This window comes from Pelodiscus sinensis, chromosome 1 (assembly GCF_049634645.1).
Source record: "Pelodiscus sinensis isolate JC-2024 chromosome 1, ASM4963464v1, whole genome shotgun sequence".
NCBI lineage: Eukaryota > Metazoa > Chordata > Testudines > Trionychidae > Pelodiscus > Pelodiscus sinensis.
The window spans coordinates 224,944,071-224,969,939 of NC_134711.1; the positions used below are offsets into that span (position 1 = coordinate 224,944,071).

Here is a 25,869-nt window from a genome sequence, read left to right on the forward strand (position 1 = left end):
ATTGCCGTTTCCCTCCAAAATGTCAAAATGCCTACCTGATGACCAACTTGAATCATGTCAGGTTTCTTTAGGTACACTGCCAGTTTTGATACTACTATGACCATCAGTAAATGTAATCCCTGAGATTATCAAAATGTATTCGAAAAAACTCATTTTCTGTTTACTAATTATATTGTACACTTTTAACATTTCATGCACCTTTATCCATGAAAACAAACTAGTCAGTTTCACAGTCTAGTGCATGTCCCATGGTGTTTGGTTTGCAAACGCACACAAGCAGATTTTAAATACATACCTAATATTTTTCACAAATAAAAACTATTTAAAGAAAAAAACCTAGCAGTGAACCTAAGTTTATTTTCCAAAAGTTTTGCAAAAGATGAGTAGGGATGTTAGACAATATCCTAACACCGGTTATTGCAAAATTTATGTACTGCCCAGCTAAATTATGCCTAGCTGGCAAGGGCTATAAAAAAACTTAAGAAGAGATCTTGCTCTTCTCTCCCCCCGGTATAGGAAGTTTTGCTTGCCATAAGCATTTTTTATTTTAAAGTCTCATTTTGGTGCAGTCTTCGAATTATGAATCTTCACAACATCCCTGGAAGGAAGAAATGTAACTTATACGCACACGATATAGCTGAATCAGGAAAACTGCCCTCTCTGTGAAATGATCAAAATTTACTCAAATCATCCCATGATTATGAAGCTAAAAGTCATAAAACATCCTTTAATCCATTTTATTACTATGGTAATGTAATGGAAGGATTTTTTTTGTTAAGTTCTATCACATCAGTCACAAAATCCTCATTTCCTATGAAGTCTCCAGCAATGATGTTGATACATTTCCTTTCCGGTCCTGGATGCTGTTGCTTTATCCAGCCTATAAGGTAAGGCAGGCTTGAAAGGGTCATTTTCTTCAAGGATCCAAATGGATGTGCTAAAATGTATTCTAAGTCTTCAGTAAGATTAATCCCTGCAACAAAGAAACCTTCTGAAACAACAAAATAAAAAGAAACATTAAATTGGTATCTGTCATTACTGAGCATTTATTCATCTAGTGTTAGCAGAGGAGCTTCCTCCAGAAACTTGGGTACTCTTCCAGCAATTGGAATTTTCTCAACAGCTCACTTTCTCTTAGGCCTTGTCTATACTTACCTGGAGATCAATGCTTTGAAGATTGATCTTCTGGGGTTTGATTTAGCAGGTATAGTAAGGACCCACTAATAGGGTTGCCAGATGGTTTCAACAAAAATACCGGACACACTTGACATTACATCACAATCTACATTACATCTTATTTAGAAAATACCGGACATTTATATTTTCTCAATTTGTTTCCTGAACAGAAAGCTCAAATACTGGACTGTCCGGTTCAAAACAGGACACCTGGCAACCCTATCTACTAAATCGAACACTGATGGTGCCCCTGTCAATCCTAGTACTCCGAGATGAGAAGTAATGGAAATCAACCAGAGAAATTTAGTTTAACCTACACTGTTATCTTAAATCAAAATTGCACATCTTAAATCAAATTTCTCCCCCAGTATAGACCTGGCCAGAGTTTCAAAGCATGCTATTCAGACTGAGCGCAATTAAAACCAGTTAACTTAACTCAGGCACCCCCGTTGTCAGTATATAATCACTTTACTCATCCAGTGAAAAAATGTTCCCTGCTTGCTAGTCTCCAGCAATCAAGGACAATTTTTATCAAGGTGAAACCTAGGTCACTTAACAGTTTCTGGTATAGGGCTACACTGTACCTTGATTTGACCATTTCTTTTCAAAGAACAGTATTGTACAATATCTGTGGAAAAATCCTGCCTCAACTTCTACAGCCTAGCAAGCAATGGCTTGAGGAGTCCCCTGTAAATATCAGTTGTATAACATGACCCATTGTTTCCCCCCAATCATCACTCCCCATCCCTGCATCTCTGTTGCAGAAAAAAAAGTGAAGGGCTGACATGCATCCTCTTACAAGAGAATGTACAAATTGAGGCTCAAACCACAATGCAGTGCAAAATGTGAGGGAAGAAACAATGTGGAATGCAGAAAGAAGAGTGGGGGGAAAGGGGTGAAATAGCTCTCCCCTGTACTCCACCACTCCTCCCCCATCCTTTAGATATATCTTAATCTGTAGAGATCAACTGGATAGCTAAAACATCTCTGTTGAGGTGGCAGCACTCCTGTGACACAGCAAAGCATAAAGCCCAACCCAAGTCTACACTGGCAAGTTATAGCACAGTAAATCAGCTCCCAGTGGTGTAACTCCCGAGGTGTCCACTCTGGCAAGGCATGTAGTGCACACTAGTTCCGCAGTTGCTGCGCTCCGGGTAAACCACCTCCACGAGAAACATAGAGCTCGTTGCATTCTGGCTACAGCGGTGGGCACAAGGTCGAGTGGATACTTGAATTATTTGCTGAGCCCTGACAGGCCTTCAGACATGGTCCGTAATCCCTCCAGTTCCCTCTGCTCCTTGTTTTAAACTCTGCTCACTTCCCTACAGGCATGTGCGATTCCCCCTCTAGAGCTCTGTTTTGGACAGCCTGCATGCTGAGCTGATTTGCTGTGGATACAGAGCAAACTAGTGAGGTGGAGTGCTCCTGTTGTTAAACACAGAGGCAGGCAGCTGTGTATGTGTGTGAGAGCACAAGTGATTGCTAGGCAAAGAGCGAAGAAGGCAGGCAGGAGAGAACGGGGGACTGAAATGTTGGGGTTTCCCCTTCCCCCTGCCTCAGGACGGGTTGTTCCCTGCAACTGAACTTACAAGACAGCATGCTGACATCCCCCAAAACATACTATCTCTCCCCTCCTTCATGCACCTGCTCCCTGTCACACACTCCCCTGTTCCCCAGGACTTCAGTTGAAAAGCGGCTGTGAATGTAGCGGGATGACCCTGAAGCAATAGGATTGGGAAACGTGCATCATGTGATACCGACTGCCTCATGCATTGCAAATTTCCCAAAGCACCCAGTGGCCAGTTGCACAGTGATATAACCACCACAATACACCCTGGCATTGCAAGAGCTACTAATGTGGGCATGCTCCACCATCACAAGGAGCACTATGTGGACACACAACAGCAGTTTCCCTGCAGTGCTCTGTGAGCGGCACTGTCATGAGCAGCACTTTACACCTGCCAGTGTAGACAGTCAAACTGTAATCCTTTCACAATTCTTTGCTAGTCTCACATCAAAAAAAGAGTGTTTAAGATTTAATAGTCACCTAATTTACTCACTACTAACCTTCCTAATGAAAGGCCTTTTTCTTTTTGTTAGTGGTAACATACTGGCTTGCTATGCCCCAGTGTATTGTTGTGGCTCTCTCACTGTGCGACTGGCCACTGGGTGCTTTGGGAAGAGTTTACAATGATGCATGGAGCAGTCGGTACCACATGCAAGTTTCCCAATCCTATTGCTTCGTGGTCATCCTGCTACATTCACAGCTGCTTTTCAGCTGAAATCCTGGAGACTAGAACTTGCTCTAAAATGAAATAGATGCAGGCTCAGTTCAGACAGAGCTACTAAACCTGCCGACATGTCACTGCCTGTGACTTGATAAAATGCTACTCCTGCCAAGTACTACAGGTTTTACTTCAGAGCTTGAGCTAATGGTACTGATCAAGGCTTGTGGGTTTGCAGCCTGAAGTGATCAGGAGTTTCGATCTCCCAGGGCTGTGGTTAGGTGCTGGCTGTCTATGATTACCTACATGTAAACATGATAATTATAAAATGAAACCAACCTATGAGGGCTTTAGCAGTGAGCCATGTCTAAGAAAAGAAAATTTAGAATAGGTTTCCAAAGTCAGTGAAAACCCTGCCTGTCTTTAAATATCAGTCACCCACGTTTCTGTTTGTTCTCTGTCTTAGTTTCTTCCCAGAAGTCAAGTTAACGTCCCAGCTTTAAGCAAATAACTGATATGTAAAAAGCAGATAGCTGATCCATCTTTGGAGACATCATGAGGGAAGATGAACTTCACTCTGACCTAACTAGCCACAGAGTATGTCACACATTCAGAATTATGGACATTTAGAGCAAGGTAACAGCTATTACATTACAGTGTAAGAAGTAGTACATGAAGGCCCAGTACAATAAAGGGACTTAGGCACTGTGGTGCTGGGCCCTGCAACACCTGAGTTTTAGGCATCTAAAAACGGCAAAGGGATCCACGCTACCTGAGTTATGCACCTAGCATCCCAATACAGTTTGTGGGAAGACATAGGTATTTTACAATGTGATCCAAAAAGCTAGCGTGCTACATAGGAAGACACCTAAGCTAGCTAATGGGAGATGCTAATGGAAAAGTGTTATAAGCCCCCTTGCATTGATGGAAATTGGTCCCACCCTACAGTCTGTATTTTAGTGTCTGTCTCTGGTAGCCATCTCTAAAAAGGAACTCCTCTTGTGGAGTCGGGGGGTTAGGTATGTACATTGTTTCTGATGAGACTGAGTTAGGCATCTGCCTCTCTCCAAACAGAAGGGGGGCCCTTCTAACTTTTAACCCAATGGTTAGGGTACTCACCTGAGTTCTTCCCGCTGCTTGAGGGGGCAAAATAATTTGAACAGGGACATCCCTACCCTCAGAAGAGGGCTCTAATCACTGAGCTATGGGATATTCTGATGTATGACTCAGTCTCTCTTGGTGGAGCTGTTCCACTATGAATAAATAATGAAGGTGATTAGAGCAAGTGAACTTGATCCTGGGTCTCCCAGATGTGTACTCTAAGTGCCTGTCAAGAAACAGGACTATGTAGCACTTTAAAGACTAACAAGATGGTTTAATAGGTGATGAGCTTTCGTGGGCCAGACCCACTTCCTCAGATCAAATCTCATCACCTAACATGGCTACATTTCTACCACTATTCTGCCTATCAAGAGTCATTCTTATTCCCTCTGGCCCAATGACTATTCAGAACCCCCCTTGAAAGCTCCTGTTTAGAACAATCATTGGGACAGAGAGAAAATGAAAGAGACAGAGAATTACTCTGTGACCTGGTAGTGAGGACTCCCACCTGGAGATGAGACCCCCCGGGGTCTAATCCCTGTGCCCCAGTCACTCACTTTATTCACAGTGGAACAGCATTGACAGGAGAGATTGAGGGCACCCTACTTCAGAATATCCCAGAGTCTGGTGGTTAGAGCTCACTGATGAGACATAGGAGTAAAACAAGAGTTTCCTTTCTTCTCCTTTGGCAGAAACAGGGAAATTACACCTAGGGCTCCCACAGCCTTAGTGAGTGTTCTCACCTCTGGGCTAAAAGTTTACGGTAGGCTGCATCACCACCAGCCAAATTTTCCATAGGACCTGATCTGATATGCAGCCTCAGAGCCTGCCTTCCAGATCAGGTATTGTATGCAAGATAAGTATTGAGATGCCTAGAGAGAGGCAGTAGTGCACATGGCCAGCGGCAAAAGCTAATGCACCTGCAAGGTTCAGCAGGAGTTTTGCAGATCACAATGCAGCCTAAAACCGGGACTTAGGCACTTCAGTACCTTTATGGATCCCACTCAAATGCATACATTGGCAATAAGTTTAGGGTTTCTACTCATTTATTGTTTCTGAGTACGGTGCTAGTTCCTGTAAGTGAGATGTGGTAGGTACCTGGGCGCCCATTCTGTTTCATACTTTCCAGATACTGGATAAGATCGTGGGCTGTAGTCTTGTTGCCCCACCAATATGGAATTGCAGGCCATAGTTCACAGTGTGTCATTACTTCAGTCACGTCCTCATAGGAGATGATAACCTGGTAACAATTTGTCCACATGTTCCGTAGCGTTGGAACCACCTGAAAGAAATGACATGCTTACTATTAGAGTTGACAGGTGCTGGATGACTCACTCATGGGCAACTCTTTAAACATTCAATTGCTAAGGCAAGAACTTGCTCTAAACTGAAATAGATGCAGGCTCAGTTCAAACAATGCTACCACACTTGCCAATGAAAAGGGCAGGCCCCAGGTGCATTAGAAGCTGCCTTGGGCTTACAGAGCTCTGTGTTGGTAATCATAACTTAGGAGATCAGGAAGTCTGACTTTATGGCAGATCTAGTTAGGGCACACACTAGAAGTTCTCGTTCCTCATGTCTAACAGGAAACCAGCCACAATTCCCCTAATGCCTTCCACAAACACACACCAGCTCTAGAGGTATGGCAAGAATGTGAAGGGCAAAAGGGGAGCATCAAGCAACAAAAACATCTCCCATAGCCCTTAAGGAAGCACCCACATTGGAATGACCTTCCTAAAACCATCTAGGGATGTTAATTTTAGATTAATGAGCTAATCAAATAGTTAATGCAATTTGTCCTGTGCACCCTGTGGCATTTCAAAAGCAGCAGCACTGCATGGAGCCCGGGGTCAGTTGGGGACTCTGTGTCCCCAGCTGACCCCAACTGCCATGCGGCGCTGCCACTTTGAAACACTGCCGGGGGGTGGGGGACAGCATCAGGCTCCACGTGGTGTTTCAAAGCAGCAGCACCGCATGGAGCCTAGGGTCAATGGGGGAATCCCCAGCTGAACCCAGGCTCCACACGGTGCTGTCATTTTGAAACACCACATGCAAACTGGGGCCAGCTGGGAACCCAGGATGCACATAGCACTTCAAAGTGGCAGACCCTGGGCTCTACACGGCGTTTGAAAGTGGCAACCCCGTGTGGGCCCATGGTTTGGCCCCAGGCTCCATGCAGCACTGCTGCTTTGAAGCACCCCCTCCACCTCCTCTTCCCCCTCTTTCTGATGGAGGCACCAAGGTGTAAGGGAGAAGTGGCTAGTCAACTAGTGTGTCAAGTATCCGATGAGCATTTACTTATTGGATAGTTGACTAGTCGTTCACATCCCTAGACTCATCAGTAGAGAATTCCTACCACTTGCCTGACCCTCTTCTCCCACTCTCTGACAGTCCCCAGCATCCCCAATATCCACTTCCATGTGTTTGAATCAGAACCAGTTCACCTATCTTTAAGAAAAAGATGATTGCTTGGATGTTTCATGCAAGAAGGGATGTATAATTTGAAACATAAAAGTCATATTCATGTAGGGCTCTTTTCAATGTATCAGTCCCTCTCGCATTCCTTGATATACTATATGTGACTCATCCACATTAATGTTTACCTCTAAAAGGCTATTTCTCCTGTATCTGTTTCATGGCTCTACTGCTCATGCACCTCAGACTGCTCAGATAAACACTCTGATGCTCCGAGAACTAAAGGCTGGCCACATGTCAGGTTCAGCAGCGTAAGTAGTACAAGCAAAAATCTAGCGCTGAAAACTACAGCACATGCCCCTCCATGATCTTAGTCCCTTCGTTATTTTGGATCAAAACTTCCTGATGCGATGAGCACAGCTTACTTCATCCCACTCTGGCTGTCCATTCCTATGACCATTCTGAACTAGGGTTGTAAGCAACTAGTCAACTGGAGTATTGACTACTCACTCCCCCCCCACACACACACACACAGGTGCCTATGCTGTCTCTATGAGAAGCAGCAAGGGGAAACAAGAGCTGGTGCTGGGGAACTGGCATTTAAGCTGCCTCCCCCCATCCCACTGCCTCTATCAGAGGCAACGGGGGGAAAGAAGAGGCTGCTGTGAAGCAGTCTCCACCCGCAGCACACTGAGGCTCGCTATGGGCAGAGGCAACCCCAACAGGGGCTGCTGCCAAGCAGCTCCTGTTTGTGACGGCCTGAGGGGCTGCACGCGGGGGCTGCCCCGGCAACAGCCCTGGGTTGTGGCTAGCCCAGGCCACTGAACAGGGGCGGGTGCTGAAGCAGCCTCTGTTCACAGTAGACAGGGGATGCTGGATTCAGCATGAGCCAGGACCTAGCAGTCCCGGCTTACACTGGTCTGGGACGCTGTGCCTCTGCATTTTAAATGTAGTAAGAGCCTGGCACAAGCCAGCTCTGCTGCAGCTCTGTAGAGTAGCCCTTATCAACTAATTGCGTAGTCGATACAAATTGTGTCAACTACAGCATTAGCCAGATAACCACAACTCTGAACACAACTAATCTATTCCATTACCTTCTCTTAATCCAAGCCTTTATGTCAAAAAAGAATAAAACAATGTCACTCAAGTCTTCAGTTATTCAGCTGAGGGGAGACCTGAATATTCAGGTTCATCTCATTTCCCCCAGAATTGTTTTATTTTAACTCTGCTGCACAAACCTCTTTGAAATGATAATCTTGAATGGTTACCACTACGTACAGTAGCTTCAAAGGCTTAATTCAGATAGTAAACAGGGTCATCATTATCTTGTAGCCTTCAAGTCTCCAGAGACGTTTCACTGTTCATGTGCCTCTTTGAAATGTTAATTGTTTAACTGCTCAAAGCACTTGTACCTTGTAGCTGGTTTTAAAAAAAAAACTTGAAAAATTGTAACTCTTCACATGTAATGCTTAAATAATTTCTGATTATTAAATCAAACTCTTTCTGGAGGGCTCAAAAGAGTGGTGGTAGCATGTTAAGCCTCTCACCCATGGGGTGTCAGGCGGGGCGACCCGTGTATACAGGCAACCTTGGCAGTTGCCTAGGGTGCCGCATTTAACATGGTGCCCAATGATGATGTCACGCCATTGAGGGCTATGGAGGCAGGGGCGCTGATCGCACATTCCACCTAGGGCACCAGTTGCTGGCAGCTCTCCTGAAGCCGCCTGGTCAGTTTTAGCAGTGGCTGAATCGGGGAAGCTGGGGACAGAGCAGCTCCAATGGTCCGGCTGCCCGGAGCACTTCCGGGTTCCTGATGGTGCCGGACCATCAGGAGTGCCGGACCATCGGATGCTGGACCATCAGAGTTTTATTGTAAATGGGAGTCAGTTATGGAGTGGCCCTGTAAGGGAATGGACTCAGATCTACCTGTGGGGTGTCATCCAATTTCAGGTGATGGGTTTGGATTTGGACTTGTGATGGAGTCAGGCTCCTGTCCAGCCCTGGTTCTGCCGCCCGCCCCCCCATCTCCATGGGACAGCCCTGCTACCTCCAACCCTGCTTTTGCTGTGCGCCCGGCCCCCTGCTCGGATCTCCGCGGGACAGCTCTGCTGCCCCCCACCCTGCTTTCGCCGCCCACCTGTCCTGATCTCTGCGGGACAGCCCTGCCGCCCCTAACCCTGCTTCCGGGCAGCCGGTTCCCAGCCACCTCCTCCCACCCTGCCCCACTCTGCTCCCCTCCCAGCAGCCACGCTGAGGCCCAGTATTTTTGTTCCGCAGCCCAGTACCGGGCCGCGGCCCATAGTTTGGGAAACGCTGGTTTAAATGAAGCATGTACACCTTCATTGTATTTTCCAAAACAAAAATCAATTGAGTGAAGGACCTGAGCAATGCTGGGTAAATCTTCTAGTACAGGGAACTGCAACCTATGGCTCTAGAGCCAAGTATGGCTCTTTTGTCATTCCAAAATGACACACAACTTTTTAAATTAAAATGAAAAGTTAATTCAGAATTTTAAGAACACATAATTACATGTGTCAAGTGGTCGGTGGGTTTTTTTTTTGGTGTATGTGTGGCCTATTTCACCTTTAACTGTTTATTTTAGCAACCATCCATCCTCTCCACTCATTGGGGGGCATATATAAATTCTACTTCCTGGAGCAGTGACTGAAACTGACGGTGATTAACGGCTCAGGCAAGAATCCAACTTACAAGGATAACAACCAGTCCCATTTGGTTCCACAAAATTGCACACAAAGCAGCTCCTGATGCACAATGCAATGAAAGTTCAAAAGCAGGCAGGTCAGCTGTTTTGACAAAAGAGTAAGGAATCCCCTGTATTTGCTGACCACACAAAGTGCACCATCCGTACACACAGACACAAGATAATCCAACTGTATTTTTCATTTACAAAGTTCATCCCATTTTAAGAATGTCTTCGCCCCTTGTTTGATTTTTCTTTGGTAATATCTCAGGGTATGTCTACACTACAGCACTAATTCGAACTAACTTAATTTGAATTAGTTAATTCGAACTAAGCTAATTCGAATTAGTGCATCTAGAACTAAAAACTAGTTCGAATTAGCGTTTTGCTAATTCGAACTAGAATGTCCACAATGAGTGGACCCTGAACCGAGGTTAAGGATGGCCGGAAGCAGTGCCGGAAGGGCATCAGCTTAGGACTTAGAGCATGGAGCTGCTGTCTCAGGCTACTCAAGGGCTGTGCTTAAAGGAACCCGACCCCCACCCCGGAAAGACAGTTCTCAGGGGTTCCCCGCTTGCAAAGCAGTCCTACCTTGGAGTGCCCTGAGTGCCCACACTCGGCACATCACAGCACTAGGCCATCAGCCCGGCTGCACTTGCCGCAGGCTGCCATCCTGGGGGGGGGGGGGGGGGTCAATCGGGGGGCTGCAGGAGAGCTTCCACCCCGAGGAGCCCGCAGAGCCACCCCAGTCCTCCCTATTGGGGGCTCGTACCCCATTCCTCCCTCACCTCCTTCCACTTACCCCTCCCTAACCCCCCTTCCTGATGTACAAAATAAAGGACACGTGTGTTCAAAAATAGAAACTCTCTTTATTTAACAAAACTTGGGGAGACTGGGAAAAGGAGGTGGGAGAGGGGAAGAGAGAGGCTGGGAGAGGGGAGGGCAACTAAAATGATCAGGGATTTGGAACAGGTCCCATATGAAGAGAGGCTAAAGAGACTGGGACTTCTCAGCTTAGAAAAGAGGAGACTGAGGGGGGATATGATAGAGGTCTATAAAAGCATGAGTGGTGTGGAGAGGGTGCATAAAGAAAAGTTCTTCATTAGTTCCCATAATAGAAGGACTAGAGGACAGCAAATGAAATGAATGGGTAGCAGGCTTCAAACTAATAACAGAAAGTTCTTCTTCACAAAGCAAATAGTCAACCTGTGGAACTCCTTGCTGCAGGAGGCTGTGAAGGCTAGAACTATAACAGATTTTAAAGAGAAGTTAGATAAATTCATGGAGGTTGGGTCCATGGAGTGCTATTAGCCAGGGGGTAGAAATGGTGTCCCTGGCCTCTGTTTGTGGAAGGCTGGAGATGGATGGCACGAGACAAATGGCTTGGTCATTGTCTTCGGTCCATCCCCTCTAGGGTACCTAGTGTTGGCCGTTGTCGGCAGACAGGCTACTGGGCTAGATGGACCTTTGGTCTGGCCCAGTATGGCCATTCTTATGTTCTTATATTCTAAGCTCAGGGTCGGGAGTCTCACTGGAGCACCCTGATTTTCATGCAAACCTGCTCCTGGGTGACCAGTCTGGCACCTATCCTGCCCTAGACGGACATTTTCCTGTGCTTAGTGCGGAGGTCGTGGATGAGGTCCACGATGTCTGCACTAGACCAGGCGGGCGCCCGCCTCTTGCGGCCCCAGGCAGGCTCCTGGGAGCCGCCAGCCTGGTCCTGGGAAGAAGCGGAGGGCTGGGTGGCAGCGGGTGGCTGGTTTGTGCCGCGCCTGGTGAAGGGTCTGCTGGCTGGGTGCTGGCAGACTTGCACCTGGCATGGGCACCGTAGCCAGACCATGCCCCTTTAAGGGCTCCGGGGTTGGGAGGGGACAGACGAGTTTCCCTGGTGATGCCCAGAGTGGCCACCAGGGAAAGCTGGGGAGGGCTAGCCTCCCACTAGTTCGAATTAAGTGGCTACACACCCCTTAATTCGAACTACTTAATTAGAACTAGGTGTTAGTCCTCGTGGAATGAGGTTTACCTAGTTCGAATTAAGCGCTCCGCTAGTTCGAATTAAGTTCGAACTAGCGGTTTGCCTGTGTAGCGCCTATCAAAGTTAATTCGAACTAACATCTGTTAGTTCGAATTAACTTTGTAGTGTATACATACCCTCAATCATTTCTTCGTGCACAACATTACCACAAATACACTGTCCCAATATACACAACTGATTAACATTACATATGTCGGTTGTCTTGTCCAAAGCAAACAAAAATAAATAGCTGTACTGAAATTTTGCATTTGTTTTTTGTCGATTTGAAGGTCCATTTTCACAGCTCTGTCATGAACTGGTTTTGCTGATAATGGCATATCTTGAATTTTCTATAAGATTTTGTCCTTGTTGTGAAACTCGTCAAATAGATCATGACCAATTTTTAGCATGCATCCCTTCATGTAATCCCTGTCAATGAAAAACTTCCCATCTTTAATAATGGTGTATGAGGTTGCAAAACTTATAGAGTTTAAGCTACCACCTTTTTTTGACCATGCCAGCAGGCTATTTTGCCCAATGTTTATTTTTTGCTGCAGCTCCTCACAGGCTGTTTTTCGTGCACCACTCTCAGATTACTCTGTAACAAATGCTGCATGTTTTGTCATGAAATGCTGTTCTAAGTTTGATTTTTTTTGTTTGAGGACAGTCACACTACAAATGAGTCAGTGTGGAGATCCAGACCTATCCACAAATGCATACAAGTCTGTCTGTTCCCTTTGAAAATGTTAATACTCATCTTGCTTTCTCTTCACCATTTTTGCTATTAGGGGGCCACAGAGTTCACCATTACATATGATGATGGAAAGATTTCTCAACAATCAAATAAAAAGAGAATTTATATATGACCCCCAATGAGTGGAGAGGATGGATGGTTGCTAAAATAAACAGTTAAAGGTGAAATAGGCCACACATACGCCAAAAAAAAAAAAAAAAAAAACCACCAACCACTTGACACATGTAATTATGTGTTCTTAAAATTCTGAATTAACTTTTCATTTTAATTTAAAAAGTTGTGTGTCATTTTGGAATGACAAAAGAGCCATATTTGGCTCTAGAGCCATAGGTTGCAGATCCCTGTACTAGAAGATTTACCCAGCATTGCTCAGGTCCTTCACACAATTGATTTTTGTTTTGGAAAATACAATGAAGGTGTACATGCTTCATTTAAACCAGTGTTTCCCAAACTATGGGCCGCGGCCCGGTACTGGGCTGCGGAACAAAAATACTGGGCCTCAGCGTGGCTGCTGGGAGGGGAGCAGAGTGGGGCAGGGTGGGAGGAGGTGGCTGGGAACCGGCTGCCCGGAAGCAGGGTTAGGGGCGGCAGGGCTGTCCCGCAGAGATCAGGACAGGTGGGCGGCGAAAGCAGGGTGGGGGGCAGCAGAGCTGTCCCGCGGAAATCCAGGCAGGCGGTGAAAGCAGGGCTGGGGGCAGCAGAGCTGTCCCGCGGAGATCCGAGCAGGGGGCCGGGCGCACAGCGAAAGCAGGGTTGGAGGTAGCAGGGCTGTCCCATGGAGATGGGGGGGGCGGGCGGCAGAACCAGGGCTGGACAGGAGCCTGACTCCATCACAAGTCCAAATCCAAACCCATCACCTGAAATTGGATGACACCCCACAGGTAGATCTGAGTCCATTCCCTTACAGGGCCACTCCATAACTGACTCCCATTTACAATAAAACTCTGATGGTCCAGCATCCGATGGTCCGGCACTCCTGATGGTCCGGCACCATCAGGAACCCGGAAGTGTTCCGGGCAGCCGGACCATTGGAGCTGCTCTGTCCCCAGTTTCCCCGATTCAGCCACTGCTAACCTGACCAGCGGCTGAATCGGGGACGCCTAGGGCAGAGCAGCTGGAGTACTGCCAGGTTGGTCCCGTAGCGCCGCCCCTCGGGGCTGCGGGACCCAACCCGGCAGCACCCCAGCTGTCCCCGATTCAGCCGCTGCTGAAACTGACCAGCAGCTGACTCCAGGAAGCCCGAGGCAGAGCTGCTCTGCCCTGGCTTCCTGGAATCAGCCGCTGGTCAGTTTCAGCAGCAGCTAACTTGGGGACAGCTGGGGTAGAGCAGCTGGGGAGCTGCCGGGTTGGTCTCGCAGCGCCAAGGGTCGGCACTACCGGACCAACCGGGCAGCACTCCAGTTGTTCTGCTGCAGGCGTCCCCAATTCAGCCGCTGCTGAAACTGACCAGCAGTGGCTGAATCAGGGTCGCCTGGGGCAGAGCCAGACTATCGGAAGGGGGGGCTATGAGGGGTCTGGGTTGGCATCCCCCCCCCACCCCAGACCCCTCATAGCCCCCCCTTCCGATAGTCCGGCAAATCGGATAATCTGGCACCCCCTGGGTCCTAAAGGTGCCAGATTATCGTGAGTTTACTGTATGTTGTTTTTAGTAAGGCAGGTAAATGTTTCCATTAGCTTTAAAGAACATAATGATAACGTAATGCATACAAGGACTCAGAACACATCAAAGAACTACTGTATCATCCTAAAATAAATTGGGTCTCCACTTACATCTCTTGGACATAGTTTAGAATGGAAAATCTTTTTTATGCAGGAGATAAGATGACAATGAAGTTCCCTGGTCAATCCAACAAAATTTCTACAGGCAAGGATAACGACCTCCTGAGGATGGGCCTGCAACCACTTGAAAATTTCCAACAGAACATCCTACAAAAGTAAAATCACATCAATTTAGAAAAGCCTGTGCGTGGGTAAGGGAGAATTAATTAAATAATAAACTCATAATTTATGATACGCCAGCCCCCGGTGCAGATCAGCATAGCTTTATCATGCAAGACGGTATGGGACAGTTTGCTGAAAGTTTCAGAGTGGCTGGAGAGCCATCCCTGGGATTTTGTTTCAGTTGAGCTATGCTGATTTATACCACCAGTGGCTTTCCACCTTATAATATACCAGAGTATATAACAGGGGTGGTCAATAATTTTTTTTGGGGGGGGAGGGGCGCCACTCCAAGATTTTGGCAAGTGGTCAAGGGCCACATTTCTACCAAGGAGGTTTGGGATCTGGGACAGAGGTTGGGTGCAGAAGGGAGCTTGGGGTAAGAAACTGGGATGTATGAGGGGGTGTGGAACCTGAGAGGGAGTTTGAGAGAAGGAGATGGTTGTGATCTGGGGCACAGGCTTGGGGGTGAAGAGTTCAAAAGGGGGTTTTGTTGCAGGAGAGGCTCTAGGAGGGGGTGCAGGGTCTGGGAAGGAGTAGTGACCCGGATGAAGGGGGTGCAGAGAGTTTGGGTGATGACTTGGAGAATGGGACTGGGGTGCAGGATCAGGGAGGGGGTATAGGTGCAGGAGAGGATTCTGGCCTGGGGGAAGGGTATAAGATCTGGGAGGCAGTTGTGATCTGGGGGAAAAGGGTATAGAGAGTTTGGGTGGTGGCTTGGGACAGATAGTTGGGGGAGGGGGAAGATGGGGGTGCCTGAGGCAGGCTCTGACTGGGAGGCACTTAACTAGGCAGCTGCCACTCAGCAGCCCTGCAGGAACCTGAAGGCTACAGTCACAAACTGCTCCACATGGCTCTACTCTGAGCAGAGTGAAGGAGGAGGGAGGAGGCTTCATTGGCTGCCCCAGCCGCCAGCAAATTGTTTCAGCTGCTATTGGTCAGAAACTGGCCAATGGGAGATGAGAGATTTTGCTGAGGGGCAGGATAGAGCACAAAGCCTCCCTCCTCCCTCCCAGAATAGAGTAGCCACATTTGTAGCAGCTGCTGCTGGCTGTGCTTAAGGGTCCCAGTGAGGCAGCCACAGGCTGGATACAGTGGCTTGGTGGGCCACATCTGGCCCGCTGCAAGCCTCTTGCCACCCCTGGTATGTAAGGGGTATAGTGGCTTTGCATTTTCAGTGTCTTTCCTCATCAGAGGATCTCAAAGTTGAAAAGTAAAATCCTCATTTTTCTGGACTAGTTCAAGATCCAAGAGTGAGTCAGGGCTAAAATCCAGGTCCTCTGACTCCCATGGTCTTGCTATAACAAGACAGGCCTCTATTATACTGTTAGTTGCACACACATCTCATTGAAGTCATATGCACCTAACACCATAGCCCAGCTCTAGTGGTGCTACTATAGCAATAGAGCAATCAACATGTGACATTTAAGACTCAAAACACTGAATCACTAGCTTTTCATTACATACATTTGCCTTGAAAACTATTGTACCTGTATTACACTTTAATTCAGGTACAATCTTATCTTTCGGTCACTTATTTCTCAAAGAGATCATTTGTGCTCACTTCACAGAGTGGTGGGCTGGGTCAAGATAGATATTGGGACCATCACAAAACACAACAATCATTTGTTTGCAAAAAACAATGGGAGATAATTCCAACTCACAGGTTGCATGGAGGTTAGGCCTGATTGATCACTGTAGAAATTAATTTCAGTTTCAACAATCAACCCTGCAGTACATTTCTTATTTTGAAGTTCCCATGTTACTGAAGAAAGAATAACCGGCTTAGAAAATCTTGGGGTCAATGTTCCTCAACAAAAGTAGTTCTTATTCAGATGTTGCTAATAGTAAGCAGCACCTTCTTCTCCTTCCCCCCTCCCATTCTCCTCCCCCCCAGTTTGAATGCTCCAGATTTAAGAACAGTACCTCTACTACAGCCGTTGTGTACACCATATGCACAAAGTACAAATTCTCAGAAGAGTCATTAGTCTTGTGAGCAATTCTAAAATCCAAATATCTAATCCCAGCATCCAGTTGTTCTAACACATTTAGTACCTGAATGGTTAAAGACAACAAAAGAGTCCTAAATTTCTACCAGTAACATGTACTCCTTTATTTTAGGAAAGAAATGAAGATTATAAAATTAGCCAATCTTATTTGTCATATTTTTAGGATTACAACATCAATTACATCTATCACCTTGAAAATGATGCTAAACATTTTGTGTGTGGTTCTGACTGCTCTGAAGTTACAGAAACATCTGACATAATGGGTTTTTGTATCCTTATGTAGCTACTCAAACACAGATTAGATCAGTTTAAGATCTTTTTAAAAGGACTTTCAGTTGTCTACTTAATAAAGGGTTAGGAGCCAATCCTTCATCCTCTGCACACAAGTAGTTCTGATTCACAGTGAGTTCTGAATTCAGTAAAACTCCTATTGAAGTTATCTGGACTGCTCACATGAGAAAAGGTTGTAGGCTCAGCAACTTAAAAACATCTGCACTCGTTTTCCTCAGATCAAAGACTTTATGGAGATTTTATTTTAGGGAGCTCTCTGATCATATTCCCTCAACAGAAAATTAATCCCATGGATACTGAATTTGTATTTTATGTATTTATTTACAATAATAAAGTAATTAAGAAGGCTGAATCAGGAAGTAGAGTAACATAGCTGGGAGAGGGAGCAGAGGGAACTGGGGCCAGGTCACATCTCTTCCTTCTACTGCCAGCAGCAAGTGCAGGGGGCAACCCAACTCCTGCTGCCAACACCAGTCCCTGCTCCCCACCACCCACTAGACTCCCAGGCCACGTTGGCTTGGGGGAGAGGGTTTGGGGGGAGGAAGAGTTGAACTAGGAGCAGGGAGGAGCAGAGCAGGGGCAGGGGCTTGAAGGAAGGGGTGGAATGAGAGTGGAACAAGATGAAAAGAGGCAGGAGCTAGGATACAGTGGGGGCATGAAGAGGTGGAGCCCTTGGGCTAAATGTGGTGTGGGAAGGCATCATAGGGGAGGGAATCACATGATCAGTGACCCCCTTATGTTTCTCCCCAGCAGTTGCACATGATACAACTTTTCTAGTAGGTAAAGACTCTAACTAAGCAGTCAAGGATAAGAGGGAAAGTGTTCTCATGTAAATGGTAAAGAGACAGAAAACAAAGGATAGGAATACATAGTCATTTTTCTTAACAGAGAGATGTAAATAGTGGTGTCCCTCTAGGGCCTGTTCTGATCGATATATTCATACATGATCTGGAAAAAAGAGGTAAATAGCAAGGTGGCAAAATGTGCATATGGTAGAAAGTTACTGAAGATAGTTAACTCCAAAGGAGACTGTGAAAAGTCACAAAGGGATCTTACAAAACTGGGTGACTGGGCTGACAGATGAAATTCTATGTTTATCAATTCAAAATAATGCAGACTGGAAAACACAATCCCAACTATACAAAATGATGAGGCTTAAATTAACTGTTTCCACTCAAAAACAAAGAGAGTGGAGTCATTGTGGGTAGTTCTCTGAAAACATCTGCTCAATGTGCAGCCGCAGTCTAAAAAGCTGACAATATTAGGAATAAATTGGGAAGAGGGATAGATAATAAGATAGTGACTATCATAATGCCACTATATAAAATTCATGGTATGCCCACACTTTGAATACTGCATGCAATTCTGGTGGCCCCATCTCAAAAGAGATACATTAAAATTGGGAAAGCTACAGAAAAGGGAAACAAAAATGATTGGGGTGAAGAATAGCTTTTATATGAGAAGAGACTGAAAAACCTTGAACTATTCAGCTTGGAAAAAAGATGATTTCGGGGGATATGATAGAGGTCTATAAAATTATTACTTGTGTGAAGAAAGTGAATAAGGAAGTGTTATTTACTCCTTCACATAACACACAAACCAGGAATTACCCCATGAAATTAACAGGCAGCAGATTTAAAACAAATAAGAGGAAGTATTTCTACTGAAGGGCCAACATGTGGAACTCAATGCAGGGAATGTAAAAGTCAAAACTATACTATAAGGTTAGCCTATAAGGTGCCACAAAACTATACTGCAGTTCAAAAAAGGAACTAGGTAAGTTCCTGGAGAATAGGTCCATCAACAGCTATTAGTCAAGATGGTCAGGGATGCAACCCTATGCTCTGATTACCAGAAGCTATTATTGGATTAGAGGGATGGATCACTCGATGGTTACCTGTTCTGTTCATTCCCTCTGAAGCACCTGCTATTGGCCACTGTTGGAAGACAAGATACTAGGCTAGATGGCCATTGTTCTGAACCAGTAAGGCCATTTTTATGTTCTTAAATAATTCCAATTAGAAAAGCAGTACAGGCAGTCCCCGGGTTACGTACAAGATAGGGACTGTAGGTTTGTTCTTAAGTTGAATTTGTATGTAAGTCGGAACTGGTACATATTGTAGGGGAAACTCTGGCCAAACATTTCTCCAGAGTTCAGTTTTATTCTCCCACACCTCACTTCCCTCAGTCCTTTATTCTCAAGCTGAGGTGTCTGCTGAGAAAAGCCGCTCCGCGTCTCCCTGGTCTGCTGGGGGTGGCGCTAGCTTCACGTCTCCCTGGTCTGCTGGGGGCGGCACTAGCTTCGTGTCTCCCTGGTCTGCTGGGGGGGAGCAGCTAGTGCGGGGTTGCCTCACCCCGTTTGTAAGTAGGGATCTGATGTAAGTCGGATCCATGTAACCCGGGGACTGCTTGTATGTCGAGGGGGGGAGGGGTCTAGTTAACAATATCCCTTTAACTATTGCCTTTAGTTCTGAATCCTACAGCCTAAAATATCAACTTCTCTCACCAAAAATATTTTCCCCATAAACAGAAACTTGGTATGTACAGCATGTTTTTGTCTTCCTTCTCTACCTATCCTGTTTAGAATTTGCCTAAAAATATTCACATGACTAAGCACTGATGTGTTCCTTAATTGGACTGAAAAAAGTATGAACATTCAGTACTTTGTAACAAACTTCCGTGGAAACCATTTCATATTTAGCTAGATGCCATTCTGTATACAAAAGCCATTTCAGTTTCTTATGTCTGCACATATACTAGAGGGAGCGAACTGACCTTCAGTGATGTAAGAAAAGGCCAGAAGGATGGGCTGCTGGAAAGTGTTAATGAACTATTTTAAGCTGAAGCCCTTACTCCCTAAAACTTGTTTCTTTTTTTGCTGATAATAATTCCTCTTTGAAGTTAACTTTGATTTCTTTGCCTGAATTATTGAAAGAAGCTGCAAGAAAAAAAAAGGAGTCATTTTTAAAGCAGGTTTTCCTCCTTACACATTACAATATTGCTTAATTTCTTTCCTCAGAATTTGAAAGAACACTTTCCTTAAGCTGTTAAATGTATTCTAAACTCGGAGTTTTGCTTTGGATCGAGCAAGTTTGTTACAGGAGCCCATGTTTTCAAAAGCGAAGAGCTAATCCCTTTTAGTTATCTTTTATATTTCCTCTCTATTTGTGTATGCATCATAAAGAGGGGTAGAGGGGTGATATTGTGCCAAATCCCCCCCCCCCCCAAGCTTGGGAGAGGCGGCACAGTTGATACAGACGTGCCAACTGAGGACTCCTTTTCTCTCACTTCTTGTGCATTCTTTTCCTCTTTTCCAATTTGTAAAATTCTTACAGGTCCTTGGACCATTATGCACGTACATGTAGTACGCAGGGGTGCCTTTCGGCAGTGTGGGAGGTATGCTTAGACTAACCCCCACCTAAACTAACTCTACACACTCCAAAGAAAGGATCTGCCGGGTCTAGAGTGTCAGACAGTAGCAGCTCATGAAATAAGGGGAGTCATCACTCCCTCACATATCCGCTGAGTCTCGAGGTTCGGCTGACCCCCCCCCCCCCCTTTGCATTCAGAACCCCCTCGTGGAGAGCCCTGGTGCAGCTGGGATCAGTTTAAGTCTCAGACCTATGCAGCGGTATTCATACTTCACTCATTACATTTATACTCATTTTCCACACAATTTTTTTTCTCTTTTTTTCCCCCACATTTCCCCCCGCACAGTTTCCACATTTAGATGCATCTTTCTTTATTATCCAATTCCCATGGGTTTCTGTTAAGTGGCGCTGCCCTAAGACACCCAGCACTTAATATCAGACTTCATTAAGATCCTATACCAGGGAAAACCAGGGCACTGGAATTCCTGTAGACTGACCTACCCCCATTTTCTGCACGCTTTGAAAGACTCTGTGAGGCACCAAACCGAGAGTTTGCCTGCTCACACTATTTTCTTCTGCGGGTCACTGAACCAGAATTCGCCTGCTCACAAGATTCCTCCCCCCCGTGCTCTCGCCCTTTGGTTGAGAGGCACTGAACCCAAAGTCCACCTGGCTCGCAGGGGTTTCCAGCACCCGCCCCAGCCTGGCAGGACACCTCTTCCTGGCGTCCAGAGACAGCCTGGCGGAATGTGGAAATACTATGGCCTGGGATTAGCCTTAAAGGTTAGTACTACGTCCGCAAGTAACAGAGAGAGACAACAAAGCTTTCCCACAGTTCCATGTGCCAAGAGAGTGTAATGGCACCACACCAGCTTTCAGCATCTGAACACAGAGGGTCCAGCGCATGGCTGCCTCACTAGAGACACCGGTGTGCCCTTTTGGAACTGTGACACATAAGACAGGCCTACAAAACACAGACAGACAAAATGTTAGCCACTCCACAGAATTGGATTCCGTAGCTCCCCTTACCCTGACGGCTGGCCGTCACTCCAAATCCCAAGCCCTCACCAGGAGATTTCGTAACAGGTATCCCTCTTACCTTCTACTGAGCACTCTGAGAGGCTTGGAAGTGGAGTGCTGGTCCATCTGCAGTGGCAAGTGGCACGTTAGGAATCTCGGTGGAACCTCCAAATTGTTGAAGCAAATGCTCCCCTCTGTTTTGGTGGCTAACAATCAGCTTTATTGATCAATAAGGCAAGAGTGAGCCAAACGTGATCCCAGCAGAGCCGGGCCCAGTAAGGCTGTTCAACACAATCAATCCTAGTATTTTATACCCTTTACCAAACAAGTCTGACGTCAGGGCAAGAAATCAAAGCAAACTTCAAAGAGGAATTATTATCAGCAAAGAAAGAAACAGGTTTTAGGGAGTAAGGGCTTCAGCTTAAAATAGTTCATTAACACATTCCAACAGCCCATCCTTCTGGCCTTTTTTTACATCGCTGAAGAACAGTTCACTCCCTCTAGTATACGTGAAGATGCAAGAAACTGAAATGGCGTTTGTTATACAGAATGGCTTCTAGTTAAATATGAAATGGTTTCCACACTTCAGACAAGACAATTTATTCAAGTCTGAGAACATTAGACAACTGGTTACCTGTGTTTTAGACCACTTCATAATAATAGGGTGTACGATGAAAGGCATACATTTATCTAGCATCTGCAACAGCTTTGATTCATTGACACATATATCAGAGCTTTTGTCCAAACAGTAAGTCATAGTGTCATGGCTCCCTACAGAATTAAAAACAAAGGTTAAGTTAGTGCCAATCATATATTAATACCCTATTTCACAACAGAAAATCATGTTACATATGTTCACCTATGTTTCCAACTCCCACCCAACCCCTGAAACATAACTATGTATTGGCAAAAGGCATAGATGTCTTCATTGCAAAATAGATGTGCTTTTTACAGCAAGGTAGCTAATTCAAGATTTACAGCTCAATGTAAAATCCTAATGGAAAAAAGACATTGTCACTTTTTTCCTTGATGTAGCTAGTAAAGGCCAATCCTATACCCCTCACCTGGTTCATCTCAATGTAGCTACCTTAACGTAAAAGCAACAAGACCTTGTCTCCAGTAGGAGAGACGCAGCGGGGGGGGGGGGAGGGGTGGAGATGGGAGTGGAGAGAGTAGGCAGCATCCTGGAGACTGCGGGAAGTGAGGAGGACTGGGGTACTCAAAGGATATGGTGCTTAAATGATTTGACAACAACATCAGTATGTTGAGGACAAAGTTAATATTTACCTGGAAGAGATAAGTTATAGAGAGGAACATCCCAGAGAGTTTCTGGCAGCTGTGACATCCAATGACCATTTTCATAGCATAGATTAATGAACCTTTCTGAAGTGGCTTCCATTAGTTGCAACAAGTAGTGGTTTCACACAGGATGTTCTGAAAAGAGTTGAAGTATTTTTGTATATTTTAAATAGGACGAGTGATCTGTGCTCCAACTGCATAGCTCACATTTGGTCTGCCTGATGAAGTGTGGTACTAGGACCTGATGTTGAGCATGCTGAAGTTAGTGGAAAGGTTCCCATTAACTTCAGTGAGCTTTGGCCAAGACCCCTATACTCTGGAAAAGGAACCAATTTATTACTAAGCTGGTGGAAATGGCTTAATGGTGTCCAAAGTTTAAGTCTGACACCATTATCCTCCTTGGAACCACGTGTTCGCAACCCAGCAGGATCACCTCAGACTTTCTTAATGAGGTAAATAATCCAAGCACCATGCAGTTTACTTTCGGGCAAGGACAAAAGCTTGATATATTAGTCAAAGATCCCACAGCACTATCCTTACACACATTACTTTCCCCTTCACTATTGTTCTGTACTGTATCAATCAGTTGGCTGATCCTTTCCTCCCAGCAGACCTGCATTTCAGTGGTGCTGTGTACAGTGTTTATACTGAGGAATCAGCAGTGCTCTGCAAGCTTAAAATAATATTTTTAAATGCTACACATCTGCAAGAAATTGGGTAGTCTTCCTTTCTCTCTTCTATACAGTCAATGGGAGCTGCTGGATGTGCAGTACTTCTGAATATGAGGCCATTTACTTAGGTACCTCATATTACTTTACTTGTAATGATTTGAGGCCTAACTTTAGGCACCCATATTTGAAACTTTTTTTGGACTTCAAACTTCTTCCTAGGGGTTTCCCAGGCCACTTTTTCCCCCACACACTAGCAACCCCACAGAGTTGGAGCACAGCCTCTGAAACTGAGGCCAGTCTCTTAGCTTTGTAAAGTAATGAAATATGCCTGTGCAATTACGTTCAAGTTTTTCAGGATAATACTTTAACAGTCAGTGCTCCTTCCTCTCATGTGGTTAGAACTCTGAGAAGCAGATCCTCAGCTGGCAGAAATTGTAAAGAGTTCCACTGAAATTAACAAAGCTATGAAAATGCATATGAGCTAATGATCTACTACTTAGAGTGTGTCATTTAGAAAGAGATCCTGCCTTGGTTAAAGAATGGAAAGCAATGGAGAATCCATCACACCCTGATATGTTGTTCTAATGGTTATTAGCTACCTGATAAAAACATGTGCCTTCTTTTCAGTCTAACAGTAGACTCACTAGGTGTGGTCACTACCTAGAACTTTGTGGATGTTACTATAATACAGATAATTATTAAACCCAGTCACTAAATGGTATACAATTGTACAGACATACTGCACAATTTCATTAATATTGCAATATCTGTATTAAACATCTGTCCAAAATCACAATAAATAATGCAAAAACATAATACAGAGTATTATCATTTTAACTCATTGCTCATTCTAAATTCAGTAGGCCAAAAAAGAGGGTGTGACATTTTACTGGTATAGGAAAGTTTACATTGGAAGTGTATATTATATGCTCAGACCTATGAAACTCCGGATGAAACAATCAAGTGATCTTAGAAACACATTAATACTGCAGTGACTGGGGAACATTTTTACATTTTTTTTCTATCATGCTGGGGGAATCGAGGAGGGGGTGTAGGTAAATTAAAAATGCGGGAGGCGTAACCTCCCAAACCCCAGCCCTCTGCTAGCCCCACATCAACCGCACCATGAACCAGACCTTCTGTGCATATCAGAAATGCAGATTTATTGAGCTTGCTAGTGAAGTTCAGGATAAAAGACTTTATATACAGCAAAAGCTCAGTGAAAAGGATATCCACGCCAAAGCATCCACATTTAGAAACACTATAATATCTCACAGATTGCTTTTAAATGAAGTATTCAAAGGAGTCCAGGTCTTTGATTTAGTTACACTATGCTTTTGTACTCAAAGAGGAAAGGTTCGTTTTAGTTTTACTTACTCTTATAAAATCATTCCGTTTTCATTTCAGCTGTTCTTCAAAAACATTTTCACTTTCGCTGATCGTCGTCTTACCCTGTTAAAAGACTGAACTGAATCTCACTAGCTACAGCAGGAAATCAATGCAAACAAGCACAGCGTGCTATCTGCCATGGGATTGGTCAAAATCTGCAGCAGGCATTCTCAGATCAGGTACCGCCCAGATTTGTGAGAGAAGGAAGAACATAAATTCTCCTGCTAATGAAGCTGCCTAATATGTAAGAAGGCGACACTTATTTAGCTAAAGCTGTATTACTTCATGATAAATGTACATGCAAAGACTAAGGAAAGGAAGTCTAGTAGCACACAAAGTAATAATATTTAGCAAAGCCTTTCCAGCATGTTAAGATGTAAGGATGAAAAGGACTGTGTAAGAGCTAATGTATATCATTATTTCTATTAATTATCACCTTTATCTTCTAACAGTTTCCATTCTCCATTTCAAGGAGAAGCACTAGGTGACCTAATTTCTCTTTGCATCTCCAATTTTTACAATTAGGATGTAGGTTATCATTTAAAGTGATAGTCCAATGCCCTAAGTGCATGGCAGCAGAGCCACTTGTGCCCAATTGTGAAACAGGAGCTTCACCAATCCTATATCCCCTCCTGCACCCAACCTCCCAACTAGACCCGGCACTCCCAGCTTGCTCCTTCCACACACTGAACCCTTCATTTTTGGCCCCATCCTGGGGGCACAAAATCAACTCGCCCCAAGTTCTCAGAAGAGTTTATTCAACAAAATTGCTGCGAAATTGCCCTGTTGAAATTGTTCGAATTGGGCCCTGCACCTCCTAAAGCTGGTACTGGCTGTCACTTCCCTTTTACATTTTCTTGCAGCTTGCTGGAAAGATCTATTGCTGTATTGGGGGAGGGATAGCTCAGTGGTTTGAGCATTGGCCTGTTAAACCCAGGGTTATGAGTTCAATTCTTAAGGAGGCCATTTAGGGAGTTAGGGCAAAAATTTGTCAGGAGTTGGTACTTAGTCCTGCTGTGAAAGCAGGGAACTGGACTTGATGACCTTTCAAGGTCCCTTCCAATTTTAGGAAATAGGCAATCTCCATTATAAAAAACCCTGGGTGGAAGCCCTGAGCATCAGTATCCTCCATCCCATGGGGCTGGAGTGTGAAGAGAACATTGATGGGTGAGGTGCTTCTCATTTGGGGGCCACATCAGTGAGGGATTTTTATGTGGTTGGTTTGTTTTAGGTTTTTTGTTTCTTTCCTGTGCATAAACAGGAGCCACCCTGATGCACAACTGAGGCAGTCTGACTGCATTTGAATGGGATAGCTCTCCTGGTTCCCACTCCCCAAGTCCTTTCTCCCCTAGATTCTTTGCTCCCAGAAGAGCGGCGCAGACAGTGGTATAACTACTTATCTCATTCTGGGGCTTACCAAACCTACCCTGCCTGTCCAGGATATTGGAGTCTGCTGTCTGCTTGTAGGCACAGGGGAGATCAACTGCACTCAGAG

General features: G+C 45.2%; 1 protein-coding gene across 1 annotated transcript; it reads right to left on the bottom strand.

The window, feature by feature from the left end:
• Window positions 1-721: 721 nt before the first annotated feature.
• LOC102453791 (PI-PLC X domain-containing protein 1) lies at window positions 722-24,556 on the bottom strand. The gene is given in 8 exon segments (XM_006135837.4): window positions 722-763; window positions 765-991; window positions 5,601-5,784; window positions 14,157-14,312; window positions 16,251-16,379; window positions 21,650-21,786; window positions 22,303-22,449; window positions 24,363-24,556. Coding segments are annotated over 7 exon segments (981 nt in total). The 5' UTR covers window positions 22,415-22,449; window positions 24,363-24,556; the 3' UTR covers window positions 722-727.
• Between the last annotated feature and the right edge of the window lie 1,313 nt (window positions 24,557-25,869).